This window comes from Hyperolius riggenbachi, chromosome 6 (assembly GCF_040937935.1).
Source record: "Hyperolius riggenbachi isolate aHypRig1 chromosome 6, aHypRig1.pri, whole genome shotgun sequence".
NCBI classification, from domain to species: Eukaryota; Metazoa; Chordata; class Amphibia; order Anura; family Hyperoliidae; genus Hyperolius; species Hyperolius riggenbachi.
In genome coordinates, this window is record NC_090651.1 from 349,693,675 (window position 1) to 349,714,715 (window position 21,041).

Here is a 21,041-nt window from a genome sequence, read left to right on the forward strand (position 1 = left end):
TAGGTGGGGGCAGGGCTCGGCCATTGTATAGGGTGGGGGTGAGAAGAGCAGGGGGTCCGGGGCCATTGTATATGGAGGGGGTGAGAGGTGAGGGTCACAATACTGGGTCTTTCCTGGGTGGGGGATGAAGAGGGTCTGCACACAGATAGTAAAGGGACACTACAGAAGCAAATGGCATACAGTATAAGATGTAATGTATGAAGTGATTCTCTCAGGCATATATAGACATTCTTCACTTATAAAAAGGTGGATGGACTTCCCACATGTGACTTGTACAGCCAGGAATGACGTCTGGACAGGCTACAGTTCAGGTTTCAATGCAAATATTTTCCGTGTCACCAACAGGAGGAAGCGAGAGATGCGTGTGACTGCTCATATATAATACATTGTAATTCCCTGTATCAGCTGTGTATCATACAACCCACCTATATAACATATATATAACATCATAATCACCAGCTACATTACATTATACACACCAGCTACACCACATTATACACACCAGCCACATCACATTATACACACCAGCTACATCACATTATACACACCAGCCACATCACATTATACACACCAGCTACATCACATTATACACACCAGCTACATCACATTATACACACCAGCTACATTATACACACCAGCTATATCACAATATACACACCAGCTACATTATACACACCAGCTATATCACATTATACACACCAGCTCCATCGCATTATACACACCAGCTACATCACATTATACACACCAGCTCCATCACATTATACACACCAGCTACATTATACACACCAGCTATATCACAATATACACACCAGCTACATTATACACACCAGCTACATCACATTATACACACCAGCTACATCACAATATATACACCAGCTACATCACATTATACACACCAGCTCCATTACATTATACACACCAGTTACATCACATTCTACACACCAGCTACATTATACACACCAGCTACATTATACACACCAGCTACATCATATTATACACACCAGCTACATCACATTATACACACCAGTTACATCACATTATACACACCAGCTATATCACAGGTACACACCAGCTATATCACAGGTACACACCAGCTACATTACATTATACATACTAGCTACATCATATTGTATACACCAGCTACATCACATTATACACACCAGCTACACCACATTATACACACCAGCTACATTACATTATACACACCAGCTATATCACATTATACACACCAGCTATTTCACATTATACACACCAGCTAAATCACATTATACACACCAGCTCCATTACATTATACACACCAGCTACATCACATTATACACACCAGCTATATCACATTATACACACCAGCTACATCACATTATACACACCACTACTTCACATTATACATACCAGCTACATCACACATTATACACACCAGCTACATCACATTATACACACCAGCTACATCACATTATACACACCAGCTACATCACATTATACACACCAGCTACACCACTTTATACATACCAGCTACACCACTTTATACACACCAGCTATATCACATTATATACACCAGCTGCATCACATTATACACACCAGCTACATCACATTATACACACCAGCTACACCACTTTATACACACCAGCTACATCACATTATATACACCAGCTACATCGCACTATACACACCAGCTACATCACATTATACACACCAGCTACATCACATTATTCCCACCAGCTACATCGCACTATACACACCAGCTACATCACATTATACACACCAGCTCCATCACATTATACACACCAGCTACATCACATTATACACACCAGCTCCATCACATTATACACACCAGCTCCATTTCATTATACACACCAGCTACACCACTTTATACACACCAGCTACATCACATTATACACACCAGCTACATCACATTATACACACCAGCTACATCACATTATACACACCAGCTACATCACATTATACACACCAGCTCCATCACATTATACACACCAGCTACACCACTTTATACACACCAGCTACATCACATTATACACACCAGCTCCATCACATTATACACACCAGCTACACCACTTTATACACACCAGCTACATCACATTATATACACCAGCTACATCACATTATATACACCAGCTACATCACATTATACACACCAGCTACATCACATTATTCCCACCAGCTACATCGCACTATACACACCAGCTACATCACATTATACACACCAGCTACACCACTTTATACACACCAGCTACATCACATTATATACACCAGCTACATCACATTATACACACCAGCTACATCACATTATACACACCAGCTACATCACATTATACACACCAGCTACATCACATTATACACACCAGCTACATCACATTATACACACCAGCTACATTACATTATACACACCAGCTACACCACTTTATACACACCAGCTACATCACATTATATACACCAGCTACATCACATTATACACACCAGCTACACCACTTTATACACACCAGCTACATCACATTATATACACCAGCTACATCGCACTATACACACCAGCTACATCACATTATATATACCAACATCACATTATATATACCAGTATCTTACATTATACACACTACTACTTCACATTATACACTCCTACACACTTCCTTACAGTTTTACCTGGTGATCTAGCATTCCCCCCTTGCCACTTATTATTATTGATTTATATAGCGCCAATGCAACACATAATACAAGACAAGGGTGAATTACAATGGTGCAGTGAACAAATCAACTAAATATTTTTACACGGGGTGGTAGATATGCACACACATTACACAGCATTGCGAGGCAAAAGGGGAAGAGAGCCCTGGCCAAAAGGCCTTACAGTCTAAAGGTTAAAGCAAGAAGTTTTGAATCAGGATGCTATTACTGATGGCTAACACGGTACAACACTCTACTGAGTCTAAAGGTTTAAAGTTAAACTGTAAGAAAAAAACACCCCTCTAAGGGATACTTACCTCGGGAGGGGGAAGCCTCTGGATCCTAATGAGGCTTCTCCCGTCCTAATGAGGCTTCCCCTGTTTTCTTTTAGGGATAGGACAGTAGGTAAAGGGAAGCTGTGTATGCGATGATAGAAATGGTGGTCAGTGGCTGAAGTGTCCTGGATAGGAAAGTATGCTTGCCTGAAAAGGTGAGTTTTCATGTTGCGCCTAAAAAATGGTAAGTGTAGGTGAGTGGCAGATATGTTAAAGGGGGGGGGGGGGGGGTTTCCAGAGAAGGAGAGAGCATCAAGAGAAGTCTTGTAAGCGGGAGTGAGAAGAGGTGACCAGAGAAGACAGGAGAATATTGTTAGTAGAGCAGAGATTGCGTGTAGGATGGTATCTGGAAATAAGTTTATTTAGATAAGAAGGAGCTAGGTTGTAGAGAGCTTTTTAGGTGAGAGTAGGATTTGAAATTGTATCCTTTGTGTAACTGGCAGCCAGTGGAGCGACTGAGAGGGGGACTGGGCTCGAGAAGCGGAAGGAGAGGTGGATAGGTCGTACAGCAGAGTTCATTAGGGACTGTAGCCGGGCTAAGTGGTTGCAGTAGAGAGCAGAGAGTTGCAGTAGTAGTATTCCCTGGTAGTCTAGTGGTCCACAGTATTCCCTGGTCGTCTACTGGCAGCCCCACTTATAAACATTTCCACAGTAGTCTCTAGTGGACCTCCTATACAGTTCTCTGGTGTCTAGTGCACTCTCTCCCTCCCCTTTTACAGTTCCCTGGTTTCTAGTAGCACCCTTTCATCTCCTATACAGTTCTCTGGTGTCTGTTAGTCTCCCCTCCCTCCACTATACAGTTCCCTGGTGTCTAGTGGTCCTCCCTCTCCTATACAGTTTCCTGGTATCTAGTGGTCCTCCCTCCTCTATACAGTTCCCTGGTGTCTACTGGTTCTCCTTTGTCCTCTATACAGTTCCCTGGTAGTCTAGTGGCCCACCCTCCCTGTACAGATTGGCACAGCGATAGGTTCTAGGTAAGCAACTTCCTTCTCTCCGATTCCAGCGTTGCTGTACCAGCCACATGCCAAGCCAGCTACAGTAAAGAGAGTCTCAAGCTTGGCGTGCGTCTAGGATCGCCCCGCTGCCGTTCTATTTTGCATCTTCGCTGCTGCTCTGGCATCGGGGCACTGGAGGGGGTGCTGCGGGACATGGGACAGTGCCTTCTTACCCTGGACAGTCTGGGCAAAACTAGGACAGTTGGGAGGCATGCTAACACTGTGTCGTACTTGGACAGGAGTCTGCAATAATGTATTACCAGCACTTTACACACATCACAGGCAGGTTTGGCAAAACTTAGTGGCTAGTCTCCATTTACTAGAAGAAGTAGTCTTCTAGTCCTCAGCTTTTGCTGATAAGGAGGCTGTGTGACCTTTCCTCTAGTCTTCTAGTGGAACAGAAGCTATGAAGGCCAGGAAACGATGGTGACGGATATTTATTCAATGTTTAGATGATGGGGCCAGGGTGAGGATGCAACCTCTCCCTTCTCGCAGGCCGAAGTGAGGACACACCTCTCCCCTCTTTCGCTGGCCGGGGTGAGGACACACTGCTCCCTTCTCACTGGCCGGGGTGTGGACAATCTGCTCCCCCCTGGCTTGCCGGGGTTCCTGCTTCCGTCTTGCTGGCCAGGATGAAGACACTCTGCTCCCCTCTCGTATGGCTTGGGTCTCTCCCCCCTTGCTGTCTGGGGACCTTGCTCCTCCCTCTCTGGCTGGGGGTCTCTGCTTCTATTTCAATGGCTGGGGTCCCTGCTCCCCCCTCACTGGCTAGGGTCCCTGCTCCCCCCTCGCTGGTCGGGCTCTCTGCTCCCTCCTCACTGGCTGGGTTGAGGACACACTGCTCCCCTCTTGCTGGCCGGGTTAAGGACACTCTGCCCCCCTCTCGCTGGCCGGGGTGAGGACAAACTGCCCCCTTCTTGCTGGCCGGGTTAAGGACACTCTGCCCCCCTCTCGCTGTCCGGGGTGAGGACACACTGTCCCCCTCTTGCTGGCCGGGTTAAGTACACTCTGCTTCCCTCTCGCTGGCTAGGGTGAGGACACACTGCCCCCCTCTTGCTGGCCGGGGTGAGGACACTCTGCTCCCACCTCGCTGGCCGGGGTGAGGACAGTCTGCTCCCCTCTCGCTGGCCGGGGTGAGGACACCCTGCCCCGCTCTCGCTGGCCGGAGTGAGGACACCCTGCCCCCCTCCCGCTGGCCGGGGTGAGGACACCCTGCCCCCCTCTCGCTGGCCGAAATGAGGACACCCTGCCCCCCTCTCGCTGGCCGGGGTGAGGACACACTGCCCCCCCTCTTGCTGGTCAGGGTGAGGACACTCTGCTCCCCCCTCGCTGGCCGGGGTGAGGACAGTCTGCTCCCCTCTTGCTGGCCGGGGTGAGGACACTGCTCCCCTCTCGCTGGTCAGGGTGAGGACACTCTGCTCCCCTCTCGCTGGTCGGGGTGAGGACACTCTGCTCCCCTCTCGCTGGCCAGGATGAGGACACTCTGCCCCCCTCTCGCTGGTCAGGGTGAGGATACTCTGCCCCCCTCTCGCTGGTCGGGGTGAGGACACTCTGCTCCCCTCTCGCTGGTCAGGGTGTGGACACTCTGCTCCCCTCTCACTGGTCGGGGTGAGGACACCCTGCTCCCCCCCTCACTGGCCGGGGCCCTTGCTCCCCTTTCACTGGTTGGGGTCTCTGCTCCCCTCTCGCTGGATACACACAACTTCTGGCCTGAGGTGTACAGAGGCAGTAATAGTGGAGAGTTAATCTGTGCTATGCTGTGGGCAATAAGTCAACTTACACACAGAGATAATGAGTTTAGGTGGGGGCTGGGGAAAGCTAGTGGAGAGGTTACCACTAGGAGTCAGTCAGGCTAGGTCATACAATAGTTGCATCACATTACAAGGTGACCACAATGTTGGGGGTCCATGTTAAATTTTACTAATGACAACTTTCTAGATGAGTGATACATTATACATGTTCTGTGCCTTTGTGTCTTTGTTTGGTGTATTACTGTAAGTATGGGGATATGGGCCCTGTATGTATATACAGTGATATAGGCTGTGCATATACCCTGTTGTATGCCATGCATATACAATGAGAAAGGTTGTTTAACTTTAGTAATAGGGGTCTATATACAGTGATACAGGCTGGGTATATGGAGATCTTGACAGAGTATATACTATGATATAGGCTGTATGCACAGTGATTATGATTTATACACAAAGGGCTTGAATCACTGAACCATGCTAGCCTATTGCACATGCTTCATCTTGCAGCAATAGACCATGACATGTAAGCTCGGTATGTGCAGTGATATAGGCCTGGTATATACAGTGATATACGCAGGGTATGTACAGTGATGTGATATAGGCTGCATGTGTACAGGGATACAGGCCGGGTATATACAGTGATATGGCCCAGGTATGTACAGTGATATAAGCTGCATATGTATAGTGATCAAGGCCAGGTATGTACAATGATATAGGCCGGTTATGTAGAGTGATATAAGCAGAGCAGGGACAAGGTCCTCCAGCACCCAAGGCTGAGACACCAAAGTGCGCCCCTCCACCCCTCCCACCCCAGCCGTCACACACTGATTGCTGTTAGACTATGAGGGCCACAGGGCCCACAACCTCCCCAACACCTCAATATCTAGTTATCTGGCTTGCAGTCACTGCTATGTATCCCCTTTTCTTATTTCTTTCTGCTTCATACACAATTAGGAATGACAGCTGAATGAATTGTGCGCCCCCTCCTACACTGCGCCCTGAGGCTGGAGCCTCTCCAGCCTATGCCTCGGCCCGGCCCTGGATATAAGCTGCATGTGTATAGTGATATAGCCCAGGTATATACAGTGATATATGCCGGGTATGTACTGTGAAAGAAGTCAGGTATGTACAGTGCAACAGGCCGGTATGTACAGTGATATAGGCCGTTTATGTACAGTGATATACTGTAAGCTGCGTTCGCATAGTGATATAGGCCAGGTATATACAGTGATATATGCCAGCTATGTACTGTGATACAGGTCAGGTATGTACAGTGGAACAGGCCGGTATGTACAGTGATATAGGCCCGTATATGTACAGTGATATAAGCTGCGTTCGCATAGTAATATAGGCCAGGTATATACAGCGATATATGCCGGGTATGTACAGTGATATAGGCACGGTATACAGTGATAAAGGCTGGGTACAGTGATAATGATATATACATAGCACACTTCCTCTTGCAGCAACTGTGATATGTAGGCGGATGGAGAACTCCCAGCCGGTGACGCATAGAGGACAGCTTTGTAGGGGAAAGGTGAATCATATACGATGGCTGGAAGGTGTGTCCTGTAAACTGCCTTTCTATTGGCTGACAGAGACGAGCCTTCCTGAAATGTTACTAAGCTTCTGAGAAATGAGCCGGCCGGCAGGGAGGAGGGATTCCGTACTAAGGGGGGCATGGTGGGGGTTTAGATGGGAAACACATGGTCCCCAGCAGCCCCCCTCGCTCTCTCATTCTGACTCAGAAATTTACAACACTGGAAATACGAGCCTATTCCATAGCATCACATCCCAAGCAGCCAGTCCTCAGATGTATACAGCTCATTCAATGACGCCTGACCCATCATGCTGGGGGGAGGGGGCAGTCTAGCCATGTGCCCGGTACACGTCCACCATCCTGGTGGGACGGGGCAGCCTAGCCATGTGCCCAGGACACGTTCACCGCCCTGGGGGGAGGGGACAGCTTAGCCATGTGCCCAGGACACATTCACCCACCACCCTGGGAGAAGGAGCAGCTCAGCCATGTGCCCAGGAAATATTCACCATTCTAGAGGAAGGGGGCAGCCTAGCCATGTGCCCAGGACATGTCCACCACCCTGAGGGGGAGGGGACAGCTTAGCCATGTGCCCAGGACACATTCACCCACCACCCTGGGAAAAGGAGCAGCTCAGCCATGTGCCCAGGACACATTCACCATTCTAGAGGAAGGGGGCAGCCTAGCCATGTGCCTGGGACATGCCCACCATCCTGGTGGGGAGGGGGCAGTTTAGCCATGTGCCCAGGACACATCCACCATCCTGGGGGGAGGGGGCAGCCTAGCCATGTGCCAATTACATGTCAACTATCCTAGCGGAGGTGGCAGCCTAGCCATGTGCCCAGAACATGTTCACCACCCAGATGGGAAGAGGGCAGCCTAGCTATGTGCCCAGGACATGTTCACCACGCAGGTGGGAAGGGGGCAGCCTAGCTATGTGCCAAGGACACCCCAGTAGGTAGAACATTGGTAAGGAAGCCTGGGCACATTGCTAGGCAGCCCTCTTCCCATCCGGGTGGTGAACATGACCTGGGCACATGGCTAGGCTGCCACCTCCCCTAGGGTGGTAAGGAAGCCTGTCCATTTTCAATAGGTGCGCCTACTTCCCCCTGATTATTTTTATATTCGGTATTTCTATAGCACAATCTTCTGTGGCACTTTATAGAGTACATAGTCATGTCACTGACTGTCCTCAGAGGTCATAGTCTAATTCCACCATAGTCATAGTCTAATGTCCTACCATATTATTATTATGTATTTATAGCACTGGCATCTTCTGCAGCGTTTTACAGAGTACAGTCATGTCACTGACTGTCCTCAGAGGAGCTCACTCTATTACCTACCATAGTCATAGTCTAATGTCCTACCATATTATTTTTTAACAGATATTGTTTATTTTAATTTTTAAAACAGACAATACAGAAAATAGGCAGAACATTGCCATATCCCACCCCCACCACTCATATCAAGCGGTCTGTCCCAGCCATCCGTAGATTGGTACTACCATATTATTATTATGGATTTATATAAAACTAACATCTTCTGCAGCACTTTACAGAGTACATAGTCATGTCACTGGCTGTCCTCAGAGGAGCTCACAATATAATCCTAACATAACAACAGAATTCTAGAAACGTGCACCTTCCATCCAAAAATGTATTGTGTCATTGTGACAGTATAAAACAGCAGTGTAAAAGTGACATAGTCGTATAAAACATCAAGACAAGGCCTACATATCCGATGTGGACGCTGTCATCTGTGGAGGAGGTGGGTGGTAGGCAATAGGGTGGACTAATCCTAATGCTGGATACACACGGTGCGTTCGTGCACTCGATTCCCGTCGATTCCCGTCGATTCGTTTATTTCCAACATGTCCGATTTGGATTTCGATGGATCGTTAGGTCGATTCGCATGCAAAGTATGCCGAATCGACCTAACGATCCATCGAAATCCAAAACGGACATGTTGGAAATAAACGAATCGACGGGAATCGACGGGAAAATCGAGTGCACGAACGCACCGTGTGTATCCAGCATAACATAGTCATATTCTAATGACCTAGAATATTATTATGTATTTCTATACAGTAGCGATTACAACTTCTGCAGCACTTTACAGAGTACAAAGTTATGTGCTGTACTTAGACAAGCTCGCCATCTACTCCCTACCTTAGTCATATGACCATTATAGTCTAGGGACTACGGTATTTATGGAGAAGCCAATTGACTTTTATCGGTATGTTTTTTTGTTTGGGATGTGGGAGGAAATTGGACTGCCTAGAGGAAACCGATGCATACATGGGGAGAACATACAAACTCCATGCAGATAGAGCCTGTGGTGGAATGTGAACTGGGGACCCCGCACTACAAGGTTAGAGTGCTATCCACTATGCCACCAAGTCCCTACCTATTTTCATACTATACACAAGGCATGGCAGTGAGCAGTATGGCACTGAATGACAGTTAGCAGTATGGCAGTAAGGAATGACAGTGAGCAGTATGGCACTGAATGACAGTTAGCAGTATGGCAGTACGGAATAACAGTGAGCAGTATAGCAGTAAGAAATGACAGTGAGCAGTAAGGAGTGACAGTAAGCAGTATGGCAGTAATGCTGGATACACACGGTACGTTCCCGCACTTAATTTCCCGCTCGATTCCCGTCGATTCGTTTATTTCCAACATGTCCGATTTGCATTCCGATGGATCATTAGGTCGATTCGCATACTTTACATGCGAATCGACCTAACGATCCATCGAAGTGCAAATCTGACATGTTGGAAATAAACGAATCGACGGGAATCGAGCAGGAAATCGAGTGCGCGAATGCACCGCGTGTATCCAGCATAGAAATGATGGCGAGCAGTATGGAATGACAGTGAGCCGTATGGCAGTAAGGAATGACAGTGAACAGTAAGGAATGACAGTGAGCAGTATGGTGGTAAGAAATTACAGTGAGCTGTATGACAGTAAGGAATGGCAGTGAGCAGTATGGCGGTAAGAAATTACAGTGAGCTGTATGACAGTAAGGAATGGCAGTGAGCAGTATGGAATGACAGTAAGAAGAATGTTTGTAAGAAATGACAGTGAGCAGTGTGGCAGTAAGAAATGACAGTGAGAAGTGTGGCAGTAAGAAATGACAGTGAGCAGTGTGGCAGTAAGTAATGACAGTGAGCAGCATGACAGTAAGCAATGACAGTGAGCGGTGTGGCAGTAAGGAATGACAGTGAGCGGTGTGGCAGTAAGGAATGACAGTGAGTAGTATTGCAGTAAGCAGTAAGGAATGGCAGTGAGCAATAAGCAATGACAGTGAGCAGTAAGGAATGACAGTGAGCAGTACTGAATGACATTGAGCAGTATGACAGTAAGGAATGACAGTGAGCAGTGTGGCAGTAAGAAATGACAGTGAGCAGTGTGGCACTATGGAATGACAGTGAGCAGTATAGCACTAAGGAATGACAGTGAGCAGTAATGAATGACATTGAGCAGCATGACAGTAAGGAATGACAGTAAGCAGTAAGGAATGACATTGAGCAGTATAGCAGTAAGGAATGACAGTGAGCAGTATGGCAGTTAGGAATAGCAGTGAGCTGTATATGAAACATGCTGAAGGCCCATCCCTTCTCCTCCTATGATTGTGGGCACAGAACTGTAATCCATTTTATGTGTGATATGGAGACTTCAGGGACTTATCAGCCACAGATCAGCCATAAATCCGGCCCCGAGGTTCAGTCACGCCACGTCCCATTGTTCTATGACAAAGCAGAACAAGAAAATCCAGCTGGAGAATTGTGTTCAGTGAACGAGCCCAGCGACAGCTCACATGAAACACACCCAGCACTCAATATATTGTCAGTCACGGGAGGCAGCGGGCAGCCATCACTGCTTCATAATTTGCCAACGCTTACCCCTTTGTTTTCTGCAAACGTGACCACTCTCACAGCAATCTCCAACACACAGCCCCAAATATATCACACTGTTCCCAAAAATACCACACTCTGCCCTAATTGTATCACACTGTTCCCAAAAATACCACACTCTGCCCCAAATGTATCACACTGTTCCCAAAAATACCACACTCTGCCCTGAATGTATCACACTCTTCCAAAAAAATACCACACTCTGCCCTAAATATATCAAATTGTTCCCCAAAACACCACACTCTGCCCTAAAAATATCACACAGTTCTAAAAATAACACACTCTTCCCCAAATATATCACACTGTTCCCAAAAATATCACACTGTTCCCAAAATACCACACTCTGCCCTAAATGTATCACACTGTTCCCAAAATACCACACTCTGCCCTAAATATATCACACTGTCCCCCAAAATACCACACTCTGCCCTAAATATATCACACTGTCCCCCAAAATACCACACTCTGCCCTAAATATATCACACTGTCCCCCAAAATAACATACTCAGCCCCAAATACATCTAAACTGTTCCCCAAATATCACACTGTTCCCCAAAATATATTATATTCTACCACAAATATATCACGCTGTTTCCCAAAATACCACACTCTACCTCAAATATCACACTGCTCCCCAAAATACCCCAGTCTGCACCAAAATATATCACACTGTTCAATGGAACAAATGTCTGGAGGCTGGATCCACACACTGCTCTACTGAACAGACTCAACTGAATGAAGATTTTTCGTTTTTACTCCATTCCTTGAGAAAGAGGTCCTGCTATAGCCTCAAAGCACCATCAGTCTGTGGATCGGACTAGTTAGGAGGAATACATGACTGTTATCTATTGTCCAATACCTTACCCGGTCACCATCCACTGGCCCTGACCCAGGGCTGTCCAACACTAATCCTGGAGGGCCATATCCTTGCCAGTGTTTAGGATGGACAGAGACAAAGAAATGGAGAAATGTGTTCTACTTGATGAACCACACCTTTCCTGATTTAATACCATCAATTAATTTGAGCTGGATCTCAAATGTGTGAGGCCCTCGGCCCTCAAGGTATGGAATTGGACGGCCCTGCTCTAAACTATTCACAAGTTCCTCATATATAAAATGCCCCCCTCCTCCTCATGCATCAGGTGCTATGCCATGATTGTGATGAGGACATCTCCATAGGAGGCCTCTTTACATAGTGACTCAGAGCCTAGTACACCGCCCTGGAGAGGAATGACACCAGCCAACATTAAGGTGGCCATACACTGGCCCGATTCGCGGCCGTTTCGACAGCAGATTCGATCCTGGGATCGAATCTGCTGCCAATCGTTCGCGCTAAACGCACCCGTCGATCCGATTTCCTCCCGAAATCGGATCGGTCCGTCGATCGCGCCGTGCGGGAAATTACCCTTGATCGCCCGCGGGTAGGGTGCGCGGCGCTAGCGGCGGCCGATCCGATCAGGTATACATTACCTGACGCTGGCTCCCGGGCGTCTTCTCCGCGCTGCACCGCTCTGTTCCGGCTCCATCCCGGCGCTTCCTGTGTCACTGCAGTGACCAGGAAGTTCAAATAGAGGGCGCTCTATTTGAACTTCCTGGTCACGGAGTGACACAGGAAACGCCGGGATGGAGCAAGAACAGAGCGGTGCGGTGCAGCACGGAGAAGACGCCCGGGAGCCAGCTTCAGGTAATGTATACGGGGGGGGGGGGCACAGGCGGCAGGAGCAGCTCAACAGATTGTGATCGGTTTCAGGCTGAAATCGAATCACAATCTGTTTGCAGTAAAGGCAGCCATACGATCCCTCTCTGATCAGATTCGATCAGATAGGGATCTGTCAGCTGGTCGATCTAATGGCAAATCGACCAGTGTATGGCTACCAGCGCCATTACCCAGGGTAAAGGTGAAAATTACTTCCAACTGTTTTCCTGGAAAACCCGCCTTCTAGCACCGTGTGAGGATAGAAGAGCCTCTCTAGCACTGTGTGAGGATAGGCGATACTCTCTAGCACCCTGTGAAGATAATAGATCTTCTCTAGCACAGTGTGAGGATTGGAGATCTTCTCTAGCACCGTATGAAGATAGGAGATCCTTCCTGACATAGTGTGAGGATAGGAGACCCTCTCTAGCATAGTGTGAAGAGAGGTGACCCATTCTCTCTAGCACAGTGTGAAGATAGGAGATCCTCTCTAGCACTGTATGAAGATAGGAGAGCAAACCTCTTTAGCACAGTGTAGATGTGTTAGAAACCATCTAGCTCAGTGTGGGGGTGGAATATTCCCCAGCACAGCATGAAGGTGCTAGTCACCCCCCCCCCCCCCCCCCCTCCTCTCCCCTGCTTAATGTAGAGGTGTAGGGTCCCAGTTTGAATGCTCTTTACAGTGTTAGATGTCCTTTGTAAAGCAGCCACTGGTCTTTTTGCTATCAAACATCTTTATTGAAAGTGAAGATAAACTCAGCCACTGGTCTTTGTAGGGAACACAAACACACAATATTGCTCACTAGGATATTTGGGATTATTAAAAGCAGCACTAAGCATGACAAGGTTGCTGTAACTGAAGCTCACACAACATACACACCAGTTCTTGATTATTCCGTATATCCTTTTAACTACTGCCCGCTTCATTATCTCCAACTGAAAGTCTTTAAACCGCAGGATCAACCTGCAAAGATTCCTTAATCTGAGCATAATCCACAGCCGGGAGAAAATAACAGCGGGCAGGGTGGGGACAGGAGCACCTGGGTTATATAACAATCCCAGCAGGCTCCAACCAGAACTGCCAAATACTGGGGCTAAACAATGGGCAATAACCCATAGCAACCATGATCCAGCAGCCAGACCGGGTTGTGCATGGTGTGTGGATGTCTGTTCTCCTATCAGTGCAAGAAGGCCTAAAAACATGAGCCCTGTGTGTTATTGTACATGAAATATTCACAGGAACCACTCCTAAGAGATACCAGAGTGAAGTCCCCCACAGGAACCCTTTCTAGGCATACCATGTAAGAAACGTCTCTACAGTAGAAAACAAACAAAAATAAACTAGGATATGCAATACAAAAGTTTTGCAAAGGAACCACCATTTTTCAGAGATCTAATAAGACAGGCTTCTACAGAAACAGTCCTAGGAGATGCAAGTGAAAAAATCCTCCACAGGAAATAGTCCTAGGAAATACAGGACAATCCTTCACAGCAGCCAGTCCTAGGAGATACAGGAGAAAAGTCTTCCCCAGGAACCAGTGCTAGGAGATACAGCAGAAAAATACTTCACAGGAACCAGCTCTAGGACTTAAATCCTCTACAGTAACCAGTCCTTGGAGATACAGGAGAAAAGTCCTCCACATAAACCAGTGCTAGGAGAACCAGTGCTAGGAGATACAGCAGAAAACCAGTGCTAGGAGATACAGCAGAAAAGTCCTTTACAGGAACCAGTCCTAGAAGATATAGGAGAAAAAAATCATCCACAGTAATCAGTCTTATGCTAGGTACACACTGTTTTTGCGGTCGATAGATGCGTTCGATTGATAATTTCCGTCATGTTCGATATTACTTTTGAACGATTTACCGCTCGATTTCAAAAAGAAGTTAATGGAAATTGATTAAAAAAAAACCTAAGAGAATCGAGCAGGAAATTGAGTGAAAAATTGAATCGAAAATCGATCGAACGGGAAATTGACCAAAAGAACGCATTGTGTGCACCCAGCATCAGGTGATCCAGGAGAACTGATCTCCATAGAAACCAGTTCTATGAGATAGAGGAGAAAAAAATCTTCTCAGTAACCAGTCCTAGGAGCTACAGCAGAAAAATCAATCACCAAAACCAGTGCTAGGCGATACAGGAGACAAGATCTCCACAGGAACCAGTCCTAGGAGATACAGGAGATAACATCTCCACAGGAACCAGTCCTAGGAGATACAGGAGATAAGATCTCCATAGGAACCAGTCCTTTGAGATACAGGAGAAAAGATATCCATGGGCACCAGTCACAGGGAGTACAGTAGAACCTTTTCCTGCAGAAACTGCACGGAGGAGATTGTTTCCAGGATGACTACCATAGACAAGGAATATAAAAGGAAAACAAAAAGTAGAAACTTGACCGAGAGATGAATCTACACTATTGGTGGAAGGTGAAGTAAAGCAAGTTAGACTACACTCTGTCAGGGCTTTTGTCTTCCCTGGGTCACCTCGGTTCTGTAGAAGTGAAACCACTGAGGATGGTGGAAAGCTGCGCAGGGCATGTTGAGAACGCTCAGCTGACATCTTGTTTTTGGAAAGAATTGATGCATTGAGGAAGACGAGAGAGGGAGAACAGAGCTCACCTTCATTGCAGAGCACAACCTAAACAAACCAGCACTGTGTCACCATCCTGCAGACCTGGAACCTCCACCACACACAAACCTGAAACCTCCACAGCAGCTCACAAACACTCACACTGTACACAAACTGCAGACCTGAAACCTCCACCACAGCTCAGGCTGCACACACACTATGCAAGCGCGCGCACACACACACTCTGTACAATGCACAAACTGCAGACCTGAAACCTCCACCACAGCTCAGGCTGCACACACACTATGCAAGCGCGCACACACACACTCTGTACAATGCACAAACTGCAGACCTGAAACCTCCTCCGCAGCTCAGGCAGCACACACACACTGTATACACACGCACTCTGTACACTGCACAAACTGCAGACCTGAAACCTCTGCCGCAGCTCAGGCTGCACACACACTATGCAAGCGCGCGCACACACACACTCTGTACACTGCACAAACTGCAGACCTGAAACCTCCACCACAGCTCAGGCTGCACACACACTATGCAAGCGCGCACACACACACTCTGTACACTGCACAAACTGCAGACCTGAAACCTCCTCCGCAGCTCAGGCAGCACACACACATTGTATACACACGCACTCTGTACACTGCACAAACTGCAGACCTGAAACCTCTGCCGCAGCTCAGGCTGCACACACACTATGCAAGCGCGCACACACACACTCTGTACACTGCACAAACTGCAGACCTGAAACCTCCACCACAGCTCAGGCTGCACACACACTATGCAAGCGCGCGCACACACACACTCTGTACAATGCACAAACTGCAGACCTGAAACCTCCTCCGCAGCTCAGGCAGCACACACACACTGTATACACACGCACTCTGTACACTGCACAAACTGCAGACCTGAAACCTCCTTCCGCAGCTCAGGCAGCACACACACTATGCAAGCGCGCACACACACACTCTGTACACTGCACAAACTGCAGACCTGAAACCTCCACCACAGCTCAGGCTGCACACACACTGCAAGCATGCACACACACACACTGTACACTGCACAAACTGCAGACCTGAAACCTCCTCCGCAGCTCAGGCAGCACACACACACTGTATACACACGCACTCTGCACACTACACAAACTTCAGATCTGAAACCTCTGCCGCAGCTCAGGCAGCACACAAACACATGTGCACACACACTCTCTCTCTTCACAAACTGCATGCCTGAAACCTCCACCACACACCAACACTGCAGACCTGAAACTGCCACCACAGCCCAGGCTGCACACACACTACGCGCTTGCACACACATACTCTGTACACAAACTGCAGACCTCAAACCTCCACCACAGCTCACACACACTGTACACACACACACACACACACACACGCATACAGCAGTGTAGGGAAGAAATATAATTTAAATCCCATGCAAACAAAACATAACTTCTGTATAGACATATTATATAAGTACAATGTGCATCTAAACCTCTCAGTTATAGCGTGGTACAATCTTTATTTAAAGAGAACCCGAGGTGTGTTTAAAGAATGTTATCTGCATACAGAGGCTGGATCTGCCTATACAGCCCAGCCTCTATTGCTATCCCAAACCCCACTAAGGTCCCCCTGCACTCTGCAATCCCTCATAAATCACAGCCATGCTGTGAGGCTGTGTTTACATCTGTAGTGTCAGCCTCAGCTGCTCCCCCGCCTCCTGCATAGCTCCGGTCCCTGCCCCCATCCTTTCCCTCCAATCAGCAGGGAGGGAAGTGATGCAGGCGGGGACTGGAGTTCTGCAGGAGGCGGGGAGAGCAGCAGACTGACACTATAGAGATAAACACAGCCAGCTCTGACAAGCTGTTTGTCAGCAGCGTGGCTGTGATTTATGAGGGATTGCAGAGTGCAGGGGGACCTTAGGGGGGTTTGGGATAGCAACAGAGGCTGGGCTGTATAGGCAGATCCAGCCTCTGTATGCAGATAATATTCTTCAAACCCACCTCGGGTTCTCTTTAATTGTGAGACGGGATCGTTACGCGAGATGCATCACGCAGCACAATGCTACAGGCAGCAATGGCGCAAATTATACTACAAGAGATATCGGGTGAGCTCTCATTTCCCATCGAGTGGTTAAAATTGGCAAACAGGCAATCAATATGTATCAGATAGATATTGATTGTTTACCTGACTGTATCAGCCTTCCACAGCTGAACTATTTCCCAAATAAATTCTTGGGCTTTCACATACCTCAAGTTTGTTTACTGATTTGTCATTTGCCAAAACCTGATACAGTAGACTCGGCGGGGATCAGCTGATGCCCAATATGTGTTCTTTCTGGTTGCTTGAGGCAGTCTTCACACTGCGGATTGGAGTTAGCGTTGCACTCACCGCACCACCAAAAACGGGCCTTCAGGGAGTATCGCTTTATTATGCGGTATTTACCTTCTGGCATCCAGCCAAACAGGAAGTGACACTCGCTGACAGTGACTACCTGTTTTTGAAATCCAGAAGTGCACGGAAGCGCAATGTAAAAATACACCTCCGCGCATGCGCGTTGCAACGTCACGCAACTCCGCCACCAACATTTTTAAAATCCCGGTGTTGCCATAGACTTACATGACTTCTGGCCCACCATACGTAGTTTTGGAAGCGCGTCTTTGATTGAGCACTTCTGCTGCACCGCAGGTAATATGAAAGCTTTCATTGCCCTGCAGTAGCAGTGCGGTAAATTACCACGCGTCTGGGGCCCCTTTCACACTGGTGCGGTGTGGCATTTTACAGCATTTCTACAACAGGGTAATGTAATTCTATGGGTGAAATAGTATTGCCTGTGGCGTGGTGAGCTGCGCTGGAAGTCCCCTAATGCTCATACATACCTATGGCGTAGGTATACGCTTCCGTGCACGTCCGTATTTCCAAATGAGCACAAGCGAGCGTCACTTCCTGTTTGGCTGTTGGCCAGAGCTAGATTACCGCGGTAATTGTGTTTAAATTAGTGTTTAAAATAAAGCTAGCTAATACAGTACTATACCCATTTCTATATACATACCATGAACTGTATTAAAATGTTGAAATACAGTAATTTGTATTAACCTTGGGAGAGCCTTGGAACTAGCAGAGCCCACAAACAGCCTAAGAAGTTGGCCTTCACCACTGTGAGTACAGCCAGTAATCTGTGCTGGTTGGTTGAGACTGCTGGTTAGTTGAGTGCCAGATCACCGGGATCTATTTATTTTAGGGCATTGCAGTAGTGAGTAAAATTGCTCCTGAAGTTTTGAGGTGCCTACAAGGTACCTGCAGCAATGAATGGTATTGCTCTGGTGAGGGACACGCTGACCGTCTCTCTCTCTTTCTCTCTTGCAGATGACGATGAGGCTAATGATGGCTGTGAGCGTAGCTGTACTTGGATCGCTTCAGTTCGGCTACAATACTGGTGTGATTAACGCCCCACAGAAGGTAAGCATCTTTTAACACCAATTAAGCATAGCTATTTGCTAATACAAGATGTACGCATCAAAAGTTAGATAAGATTTCTCTGCAGATAGAGCGCACTAATTTTGCCGGGCGTTCCACAAACTATGCAGCCCAAGTTGCGTAAGTTATGCACACATGTGCATTGCTTTGAAAAACTTTATGCATGTAACATTATACAAGCAACATAAATGTGTCCAGACTATCGTGTGTCCATATCATGTGTTGTGTAATTTGCGAAGCACTGCACTATCTGTACGTGTATATTTTAACAAACTTCTAGAAATACACCCAAAATTATGGTTCTCCAGTAGATTTGTATTAAGCCTGGCTGGACATAACGCGGTCAGATTACCCAGCCTGCGGCATCACCCCTCTCTATAAAAGAAGAGGTCTCCTGGCATTCTAGAGCACCAAGGCATGGACTATGGGATTCATATAGGGGACCCAGCTCTGCAAGGCAAGAGTGCTAACCACTTCGGCACCGTGCTGCCCACGGTGAGCTATCACCCCTCTCTATGTAACAAGAGGTCTCCTGGTTCAAGCGCTGTAATAACAGCACAGGAGATTTGGGCGCAGCCGGCACCATCATAGGCCGTAATAGGAATTGAAGCTATAGCGGCGCACAGTGAGTAACTTTGGCGCCGTCAGAACAGAAGACGGAGCTGAAGTTACTTTTAAAACACTGTAATTCGGCCGCCAGCTATAGCTGGAAGCAGAATTAAATCATTCTCCACTATCCACATGGACCAGGAGGGGGAATAGTAATTAACGCCGCCGGGAACTTGTGCAGCAGCAGGATAGCCATATATCGGCTGTATCCTGCAAGTCTCCCGGCAGCGATTTCTCTCATAAGCTCCAGGCTTGCTGGATGTCATTTTGCCTTTTTAAAACAGAAGGTATTTGCAATTATTCAGCTTTAAAACAAACAGCTATGGTTTGCCATGATGCATCCTTCATGCAAATAAACTCTTTATACCCCTGGAAGCCAGGCTACACATCCAGCACCGCTGGTGTATAGAGAGCCTTCAGCTAATACATTTTAATCTCTTTTAGACCTTTATACCTCCCAGGTGGTTCTGTGTCATCATGTGCTGTCTGGGTATTTCTTACTCCAGGCTTGCTTAGTGAGACATGAACCCATGGGTGATGCATGTTCCTTATGGTAACAGTCTAGAGCAGTGATGGCTAACCTTGGCACTCCAGCTGTGACAAAACTACAAATCCCATCATGCCTCTGCCTCCCCGAGTTATGCTTAGAGCTGACAGAGTATTGCAATGCCTCATGGGACTTGTAGTTCCACCACAGCTGGAGTGCCAAGGTTAGCCATCACTGGTCTAGAGCCATCATCCAGGAAGACATTGGGTTATTTAGGGTGAAGGGGGAGGGGCTTATAAAGTAGCCAGTGACCAATCACTCTGCAATATATTGGTGTCACTGCACTGAAACATAAACACGACGTGCAGCCAAGTCAAGCTTAAAATAGTACATCTCATTAGAAAGATTAACCTGTCTACTGAGACCTCATCGGGCCTCGGGATTCCTGGGAATTAAAGATTCTGTTAACCCCTCTTGTGCTGGAAACTGTTCTGTAACTTTACTCCACCGGTGCAGGCAACTTCAGAAATGTCATAAGGCTCACAGCATGATTGTCCAATCACCATGAAATTCATCACCACCGCGACGCATGTGGTAGTTAGTGGGCTGGACATACAGAGACCTCCTGACTAGTCACACTAATGCTGGGAATACACGGTTCGTTTTTGCCTTCGTTTAAACCTTCGTTTCGATTGTGCCTTTTGTCCTTTTCGATCCCGAAATAATCGATCATACGGTTAATATCACCACCCACGGTTTCGTTTTTTTTTCCGATTCTGATGGTTTCGTTTTTCCAATGATCGAAGGCTGCAAAGAAACGAAACGAAAATCCCTTTTTACAGGGACGGACTAACATAAACGAATATATAAACGATCTGAACAGCCATCAAGCCTACCAATGGCTCGATTAGATGGATAAAGAGAGATAATATCAAACATGTTCGATCACTAGTCGTTCGTTTTTGGGGTCTATTAATCGAA

The 21,041-nt window shown here is 47.2% G+C and overlaps 2 protein-coding genes across 5 annotated transcripts in view; one reads left to right on the forward strand and one right to left on the reverse strand.

Moving 5' to 3' along the window:
* Nucleotides 1–21,041, reverse strand: part of PHC2 (polyhomeotic homolog 2) — a 317,874-nt gene that overhangs the window by 252,147 nt on the left and 44,686 nt on the right. The window lies entirely within an intron of this gene.
* The window catches only part of SLC2A1 (solute carrier family 2 member 1), a 171,997-nt gene that overhangs the window by 133,386 nt on the left and 17,570 nt on the right, over nt 1–21,041 (forward strand). For both annotated transcript variants that reach the window (XM_068241615.1, XM_068241616.1), the window contains exon 2: nt 18,854–18,946. In XM_068241615.1, the coding sequence (XP_068097716.1) occupies nt 18,854–18,946 (93 nt within the window). The remainder of the gene's footprint in view (nt 1–18,853; nt 18,947–21,041) is intronic.